The sequence below is a fragment of the Lycium barbarum genome, chromosome 12 (genome assembly GCF_019175385.1).
Source record: "Lycium barbarum isolate Lr01 chromosome 12, ASM1917538v2, whole genome shotgun sequence".
Lineage (NCBI taxonomy): Eukaryota > Viridiplantae > Streptophyta > Magnoliopsida > Solanales > Solanaceae > Lycium > Lycium barbarum.
The window spans coordinates 57,028,527-57,044,742 of NC_083348.1; the positions used below are offsets into that span (position 1 = coordinate 57,028,527).

The 16,216-nt window shown below is 38.3% G+C and overlaps 1 protein-coding gene across 1 annotated transcript; it reads right to left on the minus strand.

The window, feature by feature from the left end:
- Positions 1-228: 228 nt before the first annotated feature.
- Positions 229-2,846, minus strand: LOC132622103 (galactinol synthase 2-like). Its single transcript, XM_060336637.1, has 3 exons — positions 2,419-2,846; positions 1,387-1,710; positions 229-863 (listed from the first exon to the last, which is right to left on the minus strand). The coding sequence occupies exons 1-3, from the start codon at positions 2,740-2,742 to the stop codon at positions 519-521; spliced, it is 993 nt and encodes a 330-aa protein (XP_060192620.1). The 5' UTR covers positions 2,743-2,846; the 3' UTR covers positions 229-518.
- Positions 2,847-16,216: the final 13,370 nt, after the last annotated feature.

A 16,216-nucleotide genomic window follows, 5' to 3' on the forward strand; every position in this document is an offset into this window, starting at 1 on the left:
AGTTAGATTATCAATTGTCATATCTTTATTGGTCACTTTGGCCCACGTGTCCTTGACCATGTACACAAATTTAAGTGAAACATTTTTTGGGTAAACACTCAGCATAGAATCATACTCGGTATACATAAATTAACACTTTGAATAAGTTCCTGTACCTCAGGACAGCTAACAAAGATTCACGTCCAAACTGATCATCAAGACAATCATTGAACCAAATGCCACGATTAGTATAGTACTAATATTACGTTGTTCATTCATGTATTCTTTCAACATTCATAATAATAAACACAAATTCAAGGAGAACTTAAAAATAGCGCATTCTCCTGTCTAAATACATACATAATACTCCGTCTCTTCTCTTGTAAGCATTAGGATTTAGGAAGCAAAAATCCTGCTATATATAGTACTATAATTTCTTTAGAACCTATACACCTAAAAAATACAGAAAAAGGAAGACCAAATTAACATCAGTTTTGCTTGTGTCTGTCACCAAGAGGTTGTATACATATTGCTACAAGCTAAGCGGCTGATGGGGCAGTCATGTAGTGAGCAATAGTGCCCTCGTCCTTTGAAAGCGCTGGCATGATTTTTTTGTTATTATTATTGGCATTATTGTTGTAATCGAGTGAGTCATCATAGTATATCTCCCTCCAATTGTTCACCAGCATCTTGATGTCTTCTCTGTCCATGTTTTCTTCCTCTCCTGTGTATCTCCATGGTTTGGACCCTGCTGCACAGTAATGAACTACTTTCACCTTGTCAACCTCTACATTCTGCGGGTGGCGCCACAGCATGGCCAAAACTAAGTTGTACTTGTTTGGAATTGGCTTGTAAATGTCCCTGAAGAACATGTTCAACAAATCCTGCACAAGTTCCATCAAAACAAGCCCATTTTAGACATTTCGACAAGGCATTGACCTATATGTAAATCAATATTAGGAATTTTGAACAAGCATGATCAAGAATCATTATTCTTTCATTTCGACACAGGAAAAAATGATTCTACACCTTTCTTGTGTCAAAGAATACATCAATCAATGAGAAGTTAATTCATTAAAGTTTAACGACGACCTTCTCCTTATAACCTATAAATATATAGTGGAAAATCTAAAAAAGAAAAAAGGAGTCAAACTTGTTTTTATTAAAAAATCTTAAAGACCGACAAAGTAAGAAAACTTTACACTATCAGTACAAAACCTAAAATAGCAGGTTACCTTACCTCTCTTAATTTTATACAATCAGGTAGAGTTAAAAAGACATTTACAGGTAAATTTTTATAATAAGCATTAGCGACCTGAAAAATGGTGCTATGATTTTTGTGTTGTGCATATAAGCTATTTGGACAAAGATCAAACTACAAGAACAAAAGGCTAAGATTAATATTACCTGTTCAGCAAATGAGGTAGGAGGTGTTACTTTAAGTTTCTTCAAGAGGTCATCATACGTGGGGAGACTGGGCTCAAATACGAACATGCCAGCGTTGAAATAGAGACTTGGCTTTGGTCCCAACTCTTCTTCAGGCCAGTGGACCTTATCTGGGCACTGTTGGCAATACCCAATATTGTACTGTGGGCTATGGCTCCAAGTCTTCTCACAGAAACAGTCCATCACGGCATAGAAATAGCCATCCGGCAAGTCAAACAAATGGTCTATGTTCTCAAACACCTGGATGTCCCCATCCAAGTATATCATCTTGCTATACTCCACAAACTGCATTTACTCATCATTAAACACAATATTTAGCAGGTAGTACCAATTTAATCTTATTTATAGACTGGTAACTAAAAGGGTGTTAACTTATAATAAGACATGGTCATATAACATTTAACATGTGAAAATTTGAACACCGTCAAAATATATTAAGTTTACGTGTAAAATTTACACACCATCAATTTCTATAACTTAAATCTAAATGGCTTAACTTTTATGCACCGACAATCTAAAAAACTTCGACTATTTGCATTTTGACTACTTATAGATGATCTGAAATCCATTTTTCAGATCATAAAATGTAAAAGTATTTCTCCTCCCACTTGAATAAACGTCCAAGAAAAATACAAATCCCACCCTTGAAATTCGGTTGGATTATAACTGTTATTTGTTCACATATATTATCAAAAAGATTGACGTAAATATCTGAACCCACCGTTACAAAAGTGCCTTGGATTCATTTGAACCAGTTGATATATATATATATGCTCCTTGTAAAAAATATTTTCATTTGAGCTGTGATAAGACGTTGCACCCGCCTCTAAAAGCAGGATATTTACTAGTACATATTTTAGGTTACCAAAATTAAGATTACTACAAACAGTTACATATTGTTGTAAATGATGTCATTTGATAAGGTAAAAGACTGAACAAACAGCCAGTGCACAGAATTAAACTCAAATCTAAAACTTAAAATGAAGCTTTTACCTCCCAGATGCGAAGTTTAGAGTAGTTGATGACATAGTAAGCCATAGCAAACTGAGTCTGATTCTCAGGAGGATAAACCGGATCGATCTCCCGAACTATACAGCCCTGGTTGATCAGTATGCGGCGGTGTTCCTCTGGCACGTCAGGCAAAACCGCCACCACAAGAGGGTAAGCAGATTTCACCTTTCTTAACCCTTTAGCCAAACCAACTACACCTTTTACATAGTCACCGTTTCCTGCCAGGAATGTCACATAGGCACGGCTAGGCAAACTTGCTGCCTTGGCCAAACCAGTGGCTGCCTGTCCAACAACATTTGGAGTCATTTTGAACTTTGTTTTGGAAAAATAAAGTTTTATGTTAGTTTAGAGGGAAAAAAAGGGAGTTGTGTTAAGAAGAGAAGATTTCTTGTGTTTTGTGGATGTGTTTTTGAGTGTGTTTGTGGATGTGCCTTGAGGTGCCTTTATATAGGCGTTAGGCAAGATAAATAAAATATTTTAAAAATTGAAGTGCATGGGAAACGAAATCCACCTATGTGCATGAGCACGAGGATCCGACGTTGTGTCAATTCTTTGACTTCGTCCGTTACTTTTGTCTCAGAAAATTATGGATAATATTGGCGGTGCAGGTGTAGCCAAAGTATGTACTTAAATTGAATAACATATGCTAAATCTTTAAAGTTTTTTCTTCATTAATAGTTAACCAAACTTTTAAACATTAGAGTAACCAATTTTGGCCCACCCAACATTATCTCATTCCTAAATTGCACACAGAATTAACACCTGGCTCTCGATTTTTAATTGTAAAAGATCAGCTACATTCTTTTTAAACCTTTCCGAGAAAAATATCGGCTACTTCCAAAATCAATTTTGATATGATGGATCCGACTTTGTGTTAAAAGTACGTAGCATAGAGTTTCCTTCAAAAACAGACAAAGTGTTAGTTTCCAAAGAAGTCGTATGTAGTCTTTAGAAAGGGTTCAATTTTTACTACATATTTTCACTACTAACTAATTACTTACTATTTTCCGACTGAAAAATTTTCAGTCATTATTTCCACAGATATTTTGATTGAACGGTGAGAAAAGAAAAATTAGTAGTGTTTTCACACGATAAAATTAGGAAATTTTCGGGCGTTTCAATGAAAAATTATTTTTCACTATGTGTTTTTCCAGTAAGCTGATTTGGTGAAAATGAAGTAGAAAAATCGTAATTTATAACGCAAATATTCCAATGATTGTCGGTGCAAAAAACCTCGTTTCTAATCATGTTCATTCCCCTTTCTCTTTACCTTTCCCTAATCATCCAGTATAGCAAAAAATTAAAAAGAATTATTTTTAGAATCGGACATGATAAGTTTTAGCATCTACTAAGCCACATTTATACTCTACCCTGGTAAAATAACCATTCTCTCTCTACATGTGTGCGCGCTGTTTTTCAATTACTATAAGTTTTTATCTATATATATATATATATATATATATATATATATATATATATATATTTCATTTTATTTGTCCTTAATTATTCTGTCCTACTTTAATATAATTGTCGTTTGTCATTAAAAATTTGTCCCAAAATAAGTTAAGACTAAAGTTGACAATTATTTTCAACTAAACCCTTAACATTAAAGAAGTATGCATAATATTTAAGAGGAAAGGAAAAACTAGTCTACCCTTATTAAATAAGGGTTACTTAATAAGCTATATCTTATATTTTTTATTTTTAATGGCGTGAAAAGAGTTAACGGGACAATTAAAATGGGACGGAGGGAGTATGACATAATATTTGTGTGGTAATAAACTTTTGAAACTTTTTATGATCTTAAACATGTCATAATATTTGTGCAGATATAAAAATTTCTCATTAATAAAATATATCTTTTTTTCGACGGAAAAAGTAAAAATTGCATACAAAATATTAATGTAGTTTAATTGAGTTAAGGACCTTTTTATCGAAGGGGACAACTCATTTTACATACCATTTATTTTGTGATGTCACGCGTTCCAGGTTTTCTTTAGAAATACCTAAAATTGACTAAAGGGATAAAGTGAAGGATTTACCAAATACAAATTCTACTCTCTTTTTTTTTTTTTTTTTTTTTACTTATTTTAGCTTACGTATAATAAATACAAAATCATTTACTCCCAAATGGCGGTATTTGACTAAATATATTGTCATATTTAATTTAACAACGAAAATTGTGGTCGCAATGCAGAAACTTTAGGACTCGTGATTGACTCTTGACAACTTTGACTCAAATGTGCATCATCATTCACCAAGTAGCGTTTGGCCAGCGACGGTTTCGTTAGTTTTTATTTTTAATTAAAAGAACTATCGCCAACGGTACTTGGTGAATGGTGATGCACATTTGAGTCAAAGTTGTCAAGAGTTCATCTACGTGTCCTAAAGCTTCTACATGATGATCATAATGCTCGCTGTTAAATTTAAGCAATATATATCGATAATAAATTATCTTCCCTTTTTTCTTATAGTTCGTACAATTTAACAAGAAGATATTTTATTTCATTCATATTAACATGCCGTAATATTTAGAGTTGTCTGTTACCATCACTAGAAAAAAAAATCGATGAAATTCATGAGAAATTGGCTTGTCGAAAATGTTTCTTCTAGAATCAAAAATTCATATTTTTTTTTAGCAGTGATATACTCCATTTTTCTCCTTTTTTTGGGAAACTAGTTTCTTGGCACGTACACTCTACGTGAATGCAATATTATGTAGTATGTGATATTGTAAAATAATATTAATACTATTAAAATATAATTTTGAGTAAAATAATTTGCTTTTAATAAAAGCGGGTGCAATGTATTTCCACGTGTTCGAATGAATCCAAGGCAATTTTGTAATGGTGGATTTAGATTTTTACGCCAATCGTTTTGGTAAAGTGTGTGAACAAATAATAGCTATAGTCCAACTGAATTTCAAGGGTGGGATTTGTGTGTGTGTGTGTGTGTTTTTTTTTTTTTTTGGGACGTTTATTCAAGTGGGAGGAAAAATACTTTTACACTCTATGGTCGAAAAAATGGATCTCAAATCATCTATTTCAAAGCTTCAAGCCTTGCAAGCTTTCAAAGAGCCTGTTTGGATGGACTTATGTCTATAAGTTGTTTGCAGCTTATAAGCTAAAAAAAATAAGTTAGGGTAGTCTAACTTATTTTTTTTGGCTTATAAGCTGTTTTCAGCTTATAAGCTGCTTTAGATAAGCTAAGTCAAATGGGCCCAATTATTTTTTTGAGCTTATTTAAAGCACAAAATGACTTTAAGCTGGCCAGCCAAACACTCAAAAAAACTGAAAACAACTTATAAGCAACTTATAAGCCAATCCAAACGGGCTCAAAGTCTAGCATTTATTTTTCTCTCATTTTAACGTAGAGTGTATCTAGCTCCTACGGGAAAGTCCAAAGCCTGCTTCGGTGGCTGTAATAGCTATAAAAAAATTGACAAAATGTTCTCCTTTTAATTGACAACTATCAAAAAATTCACTAAGGGGGGAAAAAAAATAAGCAAGTCCACTGCAAGTGCTTGAGAAATCGGAAATTCATATTGTTTTAGAAGTGATATACTCCGCTTTTCTTGTTTTTCGTGGAATTAGTTTCTTGGCACGTGCATTGCATGTGAATGCGAAATTATGAAGTATGCGATATTGTAAAATAATAATATTATTAAAAATATAATTTTGAATAAATAATTGTACATGGAAAAATATAATACAAGATTCTGTCACGCCCTAAATCTGAAGAGGCGTGGTCGGCACCCGGTGCTACACTTGGTGCGAGCAAACCACACTGACCTTGTAACTCAAGAGGGGTAACCCTTAGCTTAAGACGACGAGGCCAACCTGCAAACAGACTATACCAACAAGGCTGACTAGGCCGCATTCTGAATATCTGTAAATGCTAGCTATCTTATCTGAAAGGGGCCTCATAGACCCACAACACACACACAGAGAGGGCCGATTATATATATATAAATTGCGCAGGCCGTTTAGGCCGCCGTAGACGTCTACAATCAACAGTACAAAAATGATATACACAAAGGGTCGGGAAGGCCTCAACATTGACATACTATATGCAGAACTATCCCACAAGCCGCTAAAGAGTAAATGACTATATCATGGTCGGGGAAGGGCCCCGGCCTACCTATCATGTCAATAAACACAAAACAAAGACTCCATATCTAGACCTGGCAACTCTAGATAAGTGGAGCTCACCAATAAGTTGATATCTGGTTCCGCCTACAGGGGAGGACTATCTGTCTGTCTGTCAGCACCTGTATGCATGAATGCAACGCCCCCGGCAAAAGGGATGTCAGTACAAAATAATGCATCAAGTATGTAAGGCAATAGAATAACTGAAACTGAAACTGAACTGAAAACATAATAAACTAGAGGCTAAGGAATGCCCTGAAATAACTCACCTGATCTGTCTCATATCAAAATGCAAAACAGTAATGGAATAAATCTCACTGACCAAGTGGCCAGGAAACTGTAAAATCTCACTGACCAAAAGGCCAGGCAATAATATCTCTCTGACCCATCGACCAAGCAAGAATGTCTTACTGACCCGTCGGCCAGGCAATACTATCTCACTAACCAAGCGGCCAGACAATAATGTCTCCCTGACCAAGCGGCCAGGCAATAATGTCTCACTGACCAAGCGGCCAAGCTAAAAAAAATATATGTATATCATGTACATGCTAAAAGGCATAAGACTTTGACATGTCTCTCAAAAACATAAGGAGGGGATAAGAATCCTTTGAAAATTACAACACAACACTCAGAAGCTGTAAATCACTTAAGACAAGCTCTAATCGACAAGTTTCTAGTCACAAGACTAGTCAAGCATTTGCTATATATGGAATCATTCTAAGGAAAGAAAGGACATCTATTACATGCCTTAAGTCATCAGGACAATCCAGCAACAAATTGGTCGTAACTCGTACACCAATTCTATAACAAAGGAATGCATAAACGAATTTAGACGACACCACTATATCACGTATATCAAATGATAGTTCTGTTCTAAAATGAAACGGGAAGCATTTGCCCTATTCATCAATAACCACAACTCAATCAACAAATCAACAACAACAACTATAACTTCTTTTACCCCTTTTAAACTCAAATCATCAGCAACCAAGAATATACACCAAGACAGCCCAATATATGTTTCGTATACGATACCTTATACACATCTTTCTTCCAAATTCATGAAGTACATCAACAACAATACCAACTACTACCCATACAAGGAAATCACCTCAATAACACAATAAAAACATGCTAAAAATAGTCCATAAACACAACATAAGCTCTAGCACAAGTTTGAGTTTTCCTTCTACAAATTCCATCTCTAACTAATTGATTAAGATCTAACAAACTTAATAACATGAAGATATAATAAAATATTACATCCAGAACTCAAGAACCCTTCAGTTCCAAGATTACTTCACTATGAAGTATCCTTCAAAGCTACTACAAGAAGAAGAACTAAGATTCGATAAGCAATCCAGAACTTCCGACACTTGAATCACACTCTTGATCTATGATTTACATTGGGTTCACTTAGAATTGGTTGGAGAGTGTTTTTAGAGGTTATAGGATCTGTGGTTATGAGAAAATGAGATGAAATGGTAATGGGATCGAATTTATACAAAATAAAGGTTTCCACCAACTCCATTATACAGTGCATTATACGGCCCGTATAATTTTATATAGTCTGTATAATGGTCATAGAACACCCTCCTTTACTATTACCATTATACGGTGGGGGTACAATTATTCTACAAGCCGTATAATTTAATACGGTCCGTATAATTTCCCCCAAGTTTAATATTCGTCGAAACGTATTCTCGCTGATTCGTTAATCCTCTAAACCTTCTAATACCTACTAATCACGGACTTAAACCCTTATATACATAGGATGGACATGTATAATCTCATATAACCTTGAAGATAGTCCTGCTCTCCAAATCTATAACGATTAACTCACGGCAAAACTCAACGTACGAAAGTACGAGGTGTAACATCCTTCCCTCCTCAGAAACATTCATCCTCGAATGTTAAACTCTCCGAGGTATATGAAAATTTCGGCAGAGTCTCCTCTGTCATTGTACTACTACCGATCTGCCACACAGCACAATGCCATACAGGGCTACAACAGGGGGTATCTGGACTTCAGAAACCTCCTCAACTTCCAAAGTCATCGCTTCAACGTTTTTGTTCCTCCAAAGCACTTTCACTGAAGCTACATATTTGGTCCATAACCTATGACCCTGGCAGTCTAGGATGGCAATAGGAACTTTCTCGTATGATAATTGCTCTGTAACCTTGACATCATCAACTAGTACAACTTTGTAAGGGTCTCTGATACACTTGCGAAGCATAAATACATGGAAGACCGGGTGCACTGACTCCAAGTCTGAAGGTAAGTCTAACTCGTAGGCAACTTGGCCTACTTTGTGAATGATCCTATAAGGTCCGATGTATCAAGGGCTAAGCTTTTCCTTCTTACCGAATCTCACAACGCCCTTCATTGGCGATACCTTCAAGAACACCCAGTCATCTACCTGAAAATCAAAGTCTCGCCGTCAATTATCTGTAAAAGACTTCTGGCGACTTTGAGCTGCTAATAATATCTCCTGAATAAGCTTTGATTTCTATACCACCTGCTGGACCAAGTCGGGTCCCAATAACCTAGATTCTCTGATCTCAAACAACCCAATAGGAGATCTATCTTCCGCCCATATAGGGCTTCATATGGGGCCATCTGAACGCTGGAATGGTAGTTGGTGTTGTCCGCGAACTCAATAAGTGGCAAATGATCATCCCAATTACCTCTGAAGTCCAACACACATGGCCGTAACATGTCCTCGAGTGTCTGAATAATGCAATCAGCCTGCCCGTCTGTCTGGGAATGGAAAGTTGTACTAAGATTCACCTGCGTCCCCAATCCCTTCTGGAAAGACTTCCAGAATTTAGCTGTGAACTGCACGCCTCTGTCTGAAATAATAGACACTGGAACACCATAGAGTCGTACTATCTCCTTAATATATACCCTTGCGTAATCTTCAGCTGAATAAGTAGTTCTGACTGTTAGAAAATATGTGGACTTTGTAAGTCTATCAACAATCACCTATATGGAATCGAACTTATGCTGAGATTGGGGTAAACCTGTAATGAAATCCGTGTTGATTGCTTCCCATTTCCAAATCAAAATGTCTATATCCTGCAATAATCCACCAGGCTTCTAGTGCTCGACCTTGACCTACTGACAATTAGGGCATTGTGTTACGAACTCGGCTATATCTTTCGTCATATCATTCCACCAGTAAACCTCTCTAATGTCATGGTACATCTTCGTCTACCCAGGATGAATAGAATAGTGGGAATAGTGAGCCTCCGCCATAATCTGTCGGCGTAACCCTGACTCATCAAGAACACACTGTCACGACCCATCTGCTGAGTCATGACGAGTGTCCGACTTCTAGTGACCAAGCACGCTTATACTCATGCCTGGATCTCACTGAATAAATGGGTGGCCCATAAGACTTATAATTGAACCCTGCTGACTCATATTAGATTAACATCAACTATCTATGCATATCTGCATGCATCTATATATATATACTGAAAAGAACAGTGCAAGCCGACAAGGCCACTACATATATTGTACAACAAAATAATGGAAGCCGACAGGGCTACATCAAGTGTCAACTATATACAACTGTCTACAGACCTCTAAGAAAATAGAAAACTGTAGAAAGGACGGGACAGGGCCCCGTTATACCCATAATCATGCATCTCAAAAATAGCATACCAAAATAGACCGCAGCTCCGGATCAAGTGGAGCGCGCTGACTGTAACTGAGCGGATGTCCTACTGAGTTGGACCGTCTGTCTGTCTACCTATACCTGCGGGAATGAACGGAGCCCCCCAGACAATAGGAAAGTCAGTACGGATAATGTACCGAGTATGTAAGGCATAAGAGTAACATGTACATAAGAATCATGAAGGAAATCTGAGACTCATAAGCTAAACTGACTGTCTGAATGCACCTGTGTGACTGAATATCTGAACGTATCTATATAACTCTGCTTAGCTGAAAATGCCTCTGAGGGCGTATGATATGCATAGGTCATAATATACTGATAGTGTTGTGGAACGTACAGCCCGATCCATATCCCATATAATAGTGCCGAAGAACGTATGACCCGATCCATATATCATATAATAGTGCCGAGGAACGTACGGCCCGATCCATATATCATCATCACTATATACCAGCTGATCAGGTGGTGCTGCGTGTATAACATCTCGCCCTTTCCCCATACCCCACATATCTATAATAAATGCGTTTATAGCACCTTCTGATCACGAGTCAAGGGGCATATATATAAATGAATGCAATGCATAAGTATAAACTAACATTATCAGCATACAAAATCTCAGGACCCATGAACAGAAGGAACAATCATAACAAGGGGCATAGGATCATCAAGAGCTGAGATACTCCTAGTACTTCTAAGAGTAGAGTAATATGGAGACTCGATTACTCGTTGTCCGCTCATATCATAAGATCATGCCAAAATGAAAGAAAGGGAAAGCCTTAATATACCTCGAAGCGTATCTATTCTTCCAACTTCTACCATTTGAACTCGTAAGTCTGCAATCAAGATAACATAGGTCATAATTAGACCCTCTATAGCACTTACTAGCCAATTCAAGTGAAAAAGGAACTTAACGAATCACGGACAACATTTCCTTCATAATTCAATAATCCCTCAGTTCCCCAATTCAACCCAAACACGAATAACAACACTAGAAACAATAATATCAATTCCTATATATCAAAATATGATCAATTCTACTCCAAGTTCTCTCCTAAAACAGCCCCTAATCTCATCTTAACCCTTGTTCAACTCACAACCTCTGTAACTATATCTGTTTTACTTAAAACCACTAAAATTCTTGATAATCAACTCAATAACGAAGAAAAGAATTATTACATACCTTGAAGGGACTAGAATTCCAAGAATCAAACTTCAACTCCAATTCCAAGGCTTAACAACTTCGATGAAACCCTAAGAACAACCTTTCTCTTCACTAGCTTGGGTTTACGGGGCTCGGATGTTACTAAATCAATAGAAAATATTTAAAGAAATATTTGAGGGTTTTCTCCGGTCTGAAAGTGATGAGAATGAGGAATAAAATCATGGGACTTTATATTTATAGTTGGAACTAGAAAGTTCCAGTGGTGCGGTTCGACGAGCGGGTCGACGATCCGTCGACTTGCTCCGTGGATCTATGCCTGCAGATTCAGGGGCTGCGGATAGATATTGATGGTGCACATTGACATCTCATCGACGTGTCGACGGCCCGTCGAAGGTGACTGGTTCTGCAGACTTTTTTGAATCAGTTCAATTCGTGTTGATTCAATTTATTAACTTCTAATCCTGTAAATTGCCAGGGATACATGCTTGTACTTCGATATACGGGGTAAAGAACTTAACATCTCAAAAACTCAGGTACGGATCTCCATTCCAAGGGCATGCTCAACTAGGAAACCATAAGTTTTCTTACGATGAAAACGAGAGGCGTAACATTCTGCCCCCCTTAGAAACATTCGTCCTTGAATGTTCAAAAAAATCATGGGCTATAAAAATTTCGGCAGAGTTTTCACTGTAATTATACCAATCCATCCTGTACACAGCAACCCAAAATAATGCCACGCAGGGCCACATACTAAAGCACACAATACCATGGCCTCACACCACCAATCACCATAAATATAAATGAAATAATACCTGGGGAAGATGATGGCTCAGACTGAACCTCCTGATGTGCCAGAAACAAATACGGGTACCTAATCTTCATTGTTTCTTCAGCTTTCCCTCCACAAAACTTTAACGGAAGATACATCTTTGGTTCGCAATCGACGAACCTGTTATCCAATATAGCCACAGGAACCTCTTCGTATGATAACTGCTCTATCATTTGGATATCATCTACCGGTACAATTATTGAAGGATCCCCTATGCATTTACGGAGCATGGATACATGGAACACTGGATGCACATATTCCAACTCAGAAGGCAATTCTAGCTCATATGCTACCTTACCCACGGTACGAATGATCTTATATGGACCAATATATCAAGGGCTCAACTTACCTTTCTTGCTGAATCCCATCACTCCTTTCATAGGTGAGATCTTCAGAAAAACCCAATCTCCTATCTCGAACTCCAGCTTGCGTCGTCGGTTATCTGCATAAGATTTCTGTCGACTCTGCGCCGCTAGTAATCTTTCTTGGATGACCTTTACCTTGCCAACAGCTTGTTGTATCAAATCTGGCCCGACTAGCTGATTCTCTCCAACATCGAACCATCCTATAGGCGATCTACATCTTTGCCCATATAAAGCTTCATAAGAAGCTAAATGGATACTGTAATGGTAACTGTTATTATATGCAAACTCAATAAAGGGTAAATGATCATCCCAGCTACCTCAGAAGTCAATTACACAAGCTCTCAGCATGTCCTCAAGTGTATGTATAGTACGCTCCGCTTGTCCATCTGTCTGCGGATGAAATGCGGTACTAAGACTCACCTGAGTTCCCAATCCATTCTGAAAAGATCTCTAGAAATTAGCTGTGAACTGCGCTCCTCTATCCAAAATAATGGTTGAAGGAATACCATGAAGTCGCACAATCTCCTTAAGATAAAGCTTCGCATAGTCTTCAGTTGAATAAGTAGTTCTGACAGGTAAGAAATGGGCTGACTTTGTAAGCCTATCAACTATGACCCATATTGAATCATACTTCCGCTGAGTACGGGAAAAACCTGTAATGAAGTCCATATTAACTACCTCTTATTTCCATGTCGGAATCTCTATAGCTTGCAATAAACCTCCGGGCTTCTGGTGCTCTATCTTGACTTGATGATAATTCGGACACTGAGCGACAAATTCTGCTATATCTTTCTTCATACCATCCCACCAATAAACTTCCTTGAGATTGTGTTACATCTTTGTTGTACCCGTATGGATAGAATAGCGAGAATAATGGGCTTCTCCCATAACTTGCTGACGGAGGCCTGCAATATTGGGAACGCATAATGTGTCTCGATACTTGAGTACTCCATCTCCCGTGACCACGAAGGGTGTCCTTTCCTTCTGAGAAGTTGTATCTCAATAATGAATTAGAACAGGATCCTCGTACTGACGGTCCTTTATTTCAGCTAGCAAAGATGACATCGTTGTATCTTGAACTGTAACTCCTCCATCACCTGAATCTATCAACTGAACTCCTAAGCTGGTTAACTAATGAACATCATAGGCTATCTCCTTTTTTCTCTGGCTGCACATACAACAGGCTACCTATGGATTTATGACTAAGGGCATCAGCTACTACATTGGCCTTTCCCGGATGGTATAGAATATCGACGTCATAATATTTTAGCAACTCTAGCCATCGCCTTAGATGTAAATTCAGGTTCTTCTTCTTAAAGATATACTAGAGGCTCTTGTGATCCGTATAGATGTCAACATGAACACCGTATAAATAGTGTCTCCACATCTTCAAGGCATGGATCACCACAACTAACTCAAGATCATGAGTTGGATAATTCTGCTCGTGTTTCTTTAGCTGTCTAGAAGCATAAGCAATAACCTTTCCATGTTGCATTAATACACAGCCTAAACCAATACCTGAGGCATCACAGTATATTACATAGCCATTTGTTCCCTCTGGAGAAGTCAAAACGGGTGCTAAAGTCAATTTGTCCAATATCTGAAAACTCCGCTCACATGCATCCATCCATTGGAACTTAGCTGATTTCTGAGTCAGCTTGGTCAATGGAGCTGAAAGAGAGGAAAATCATTCTACGAACCTTCTATAATATCTTGCTAGGCCCAAGAAGCTACGTATCTCCGTTGGTGTCATAGGCCTTGGCCAATTCTTCAGCTTCAATATTTTGAGCATCCACTCTAATACCTTCATTTGAGATAATGTGACCAAGAAAAGCCACAGAGTTCAATCAAAACTCACACTTAGAAAACTTCGCATAAAGCTCTCGAGCTCGAAGAACTCCAAGTACTGCACTTAGATGGTTAGCATGCTCACTCTCTGACGGTGAATAAACCAGAATATCATCTATAAATACAATTATGAACTGATCTAGGAAGGGTCTGAATACACGGTTCATCAAATCCATGAATACAGCTGGAGCATTAGTTAACCCGAATGACATGACACGGAACTCATAATGTCCATATCTAGTCCTGAATTCCGTCTTCGGAATATCTTCCTTCTTCACCCTAACCTGATGATATCCCGATCACAAATCAATCTTTGAGAAATATTTAGCACCCTGCACCTGATCAAATAAATCATCAATCCTCGGCAGCAGATACTTATTCTTTATCGTCACCTTATTTAGCTGCCTATAATCAATACACATTCGTAAAGAACCATCCTTCTTTCTTACAAATAATATCGGTGCTCCCCACGGTGATGTGCTCGGCCTAATAAAGCCTTTCTCGAGTAAGTCCCGTAATTGCTCCTTCAACTATTTTAACTCCGCAGGTGCCATTCTATAAGGAGGAATAGCTGGGTGTCTGGAAATAGATCAATAGTAAAATCAATCTCCCGTTCCGGCGGAATGCCAGGAAGCTCATCTGGAAACACCTCTGGAAACTCATTAACCACAGGGACAGATTGAAAGGTTGGTGACTCTGCTTGTACATCCTGAACTCGAACTAGGTGATAATTATACCCTTTTCTGATCGTCTTCCTTGCCTTAAGATAAGAAATAAACCTACCCCTCGGTGAAGCTGCATTACCCTTCCGCTCAAGAACTTGCTCGTCGGGAAATTGGAATCGGACTATTTTTTTTCTACAATCAACATTAGCATAACAAGAAGCCAACCAGTCCATGCCCATAATAACATCTAAGTCAATCATATATAACTCAATCAAATCTGCTATGGTATGATAATTACAAACTACCACTATGCATCCTCGATATACTCGCCTAGCTATAACTGGATCACCAACTGGCGTAGATACCTCGAACGGTTTAATCAATTTGGGCTCTATCCCAAACTTGCCAGCAACAAATGGAGTAACATATGATAAGGTAGAACCTGGGTCAATCAGTGCATATGCGTCATAGGAGGAAACTGATAGTATACCTGTAACAACATCAGGAGACGACTCACGATCCTGTCTACCAGCTAGTGCATAAATGCGGTTCTGAGAACCGCTCAAGCTATATGCTCCACTCCTCCCTCTACCACGTCCGACTAGGTCCTGAGAACCTTGCCCAGATGAAGAAGAACCAGCTACGAACCCTGTAGGCTAAACAATACCTACATCAACCCTCATCGGACACTCCCTCATCTTATAGCCTGGCTGGCCACAAGCATAACAGCCATCTGACCTAAATCGACGCTGCCCGAGTGTGGTCTACCGCACTGAGCACACCGCATCTCACCTAGCCTGACTCTGATCTGTACTGAGAACCTGAAGCTCTGGAACTCTGACCCGCTCCGGAATAAGAAGACCGATCAAATCTCTGGCCGAAAACCGCAAAGGTGCACTCTCTGCTGAATGAAATGGATAGCGGGAATGCCGCTGTCTCTGTCCTCCCCTGAAATCACTGGCCATATCTAAAGGTCTAGCCCTCTTACCATGACTCCGATCACGCTCCCTCTCTGTCCTGCGCTGACGCTTACAATCCTCCAAATTCTGCGCGTATACCTATATACGGGAGATATCCATA

Coding starts and splice junctions, on each gene's coding strand:
- LOC132622103 (XM_060336637.1), bottom strand. CDS start 2,742: ATGACTCCAAATGTTGTTGGACAGGCAGCCACTGGTTTGGCCAAGGCA. Junction 1,711..2,418: donor CTAAACTTCGCATCTGGGAG/GTAAAAGCTTCA, acceptor GAGTAAATGCAG/TTTGTGGAGTATAGCAAGAT. Junction 864..1,386: donor CTACCTCATTTGCTGAACAG/GTAATATTAATC, acceptor GAACTTGTGCAG/GATTTGTTGAACATGTTCTT.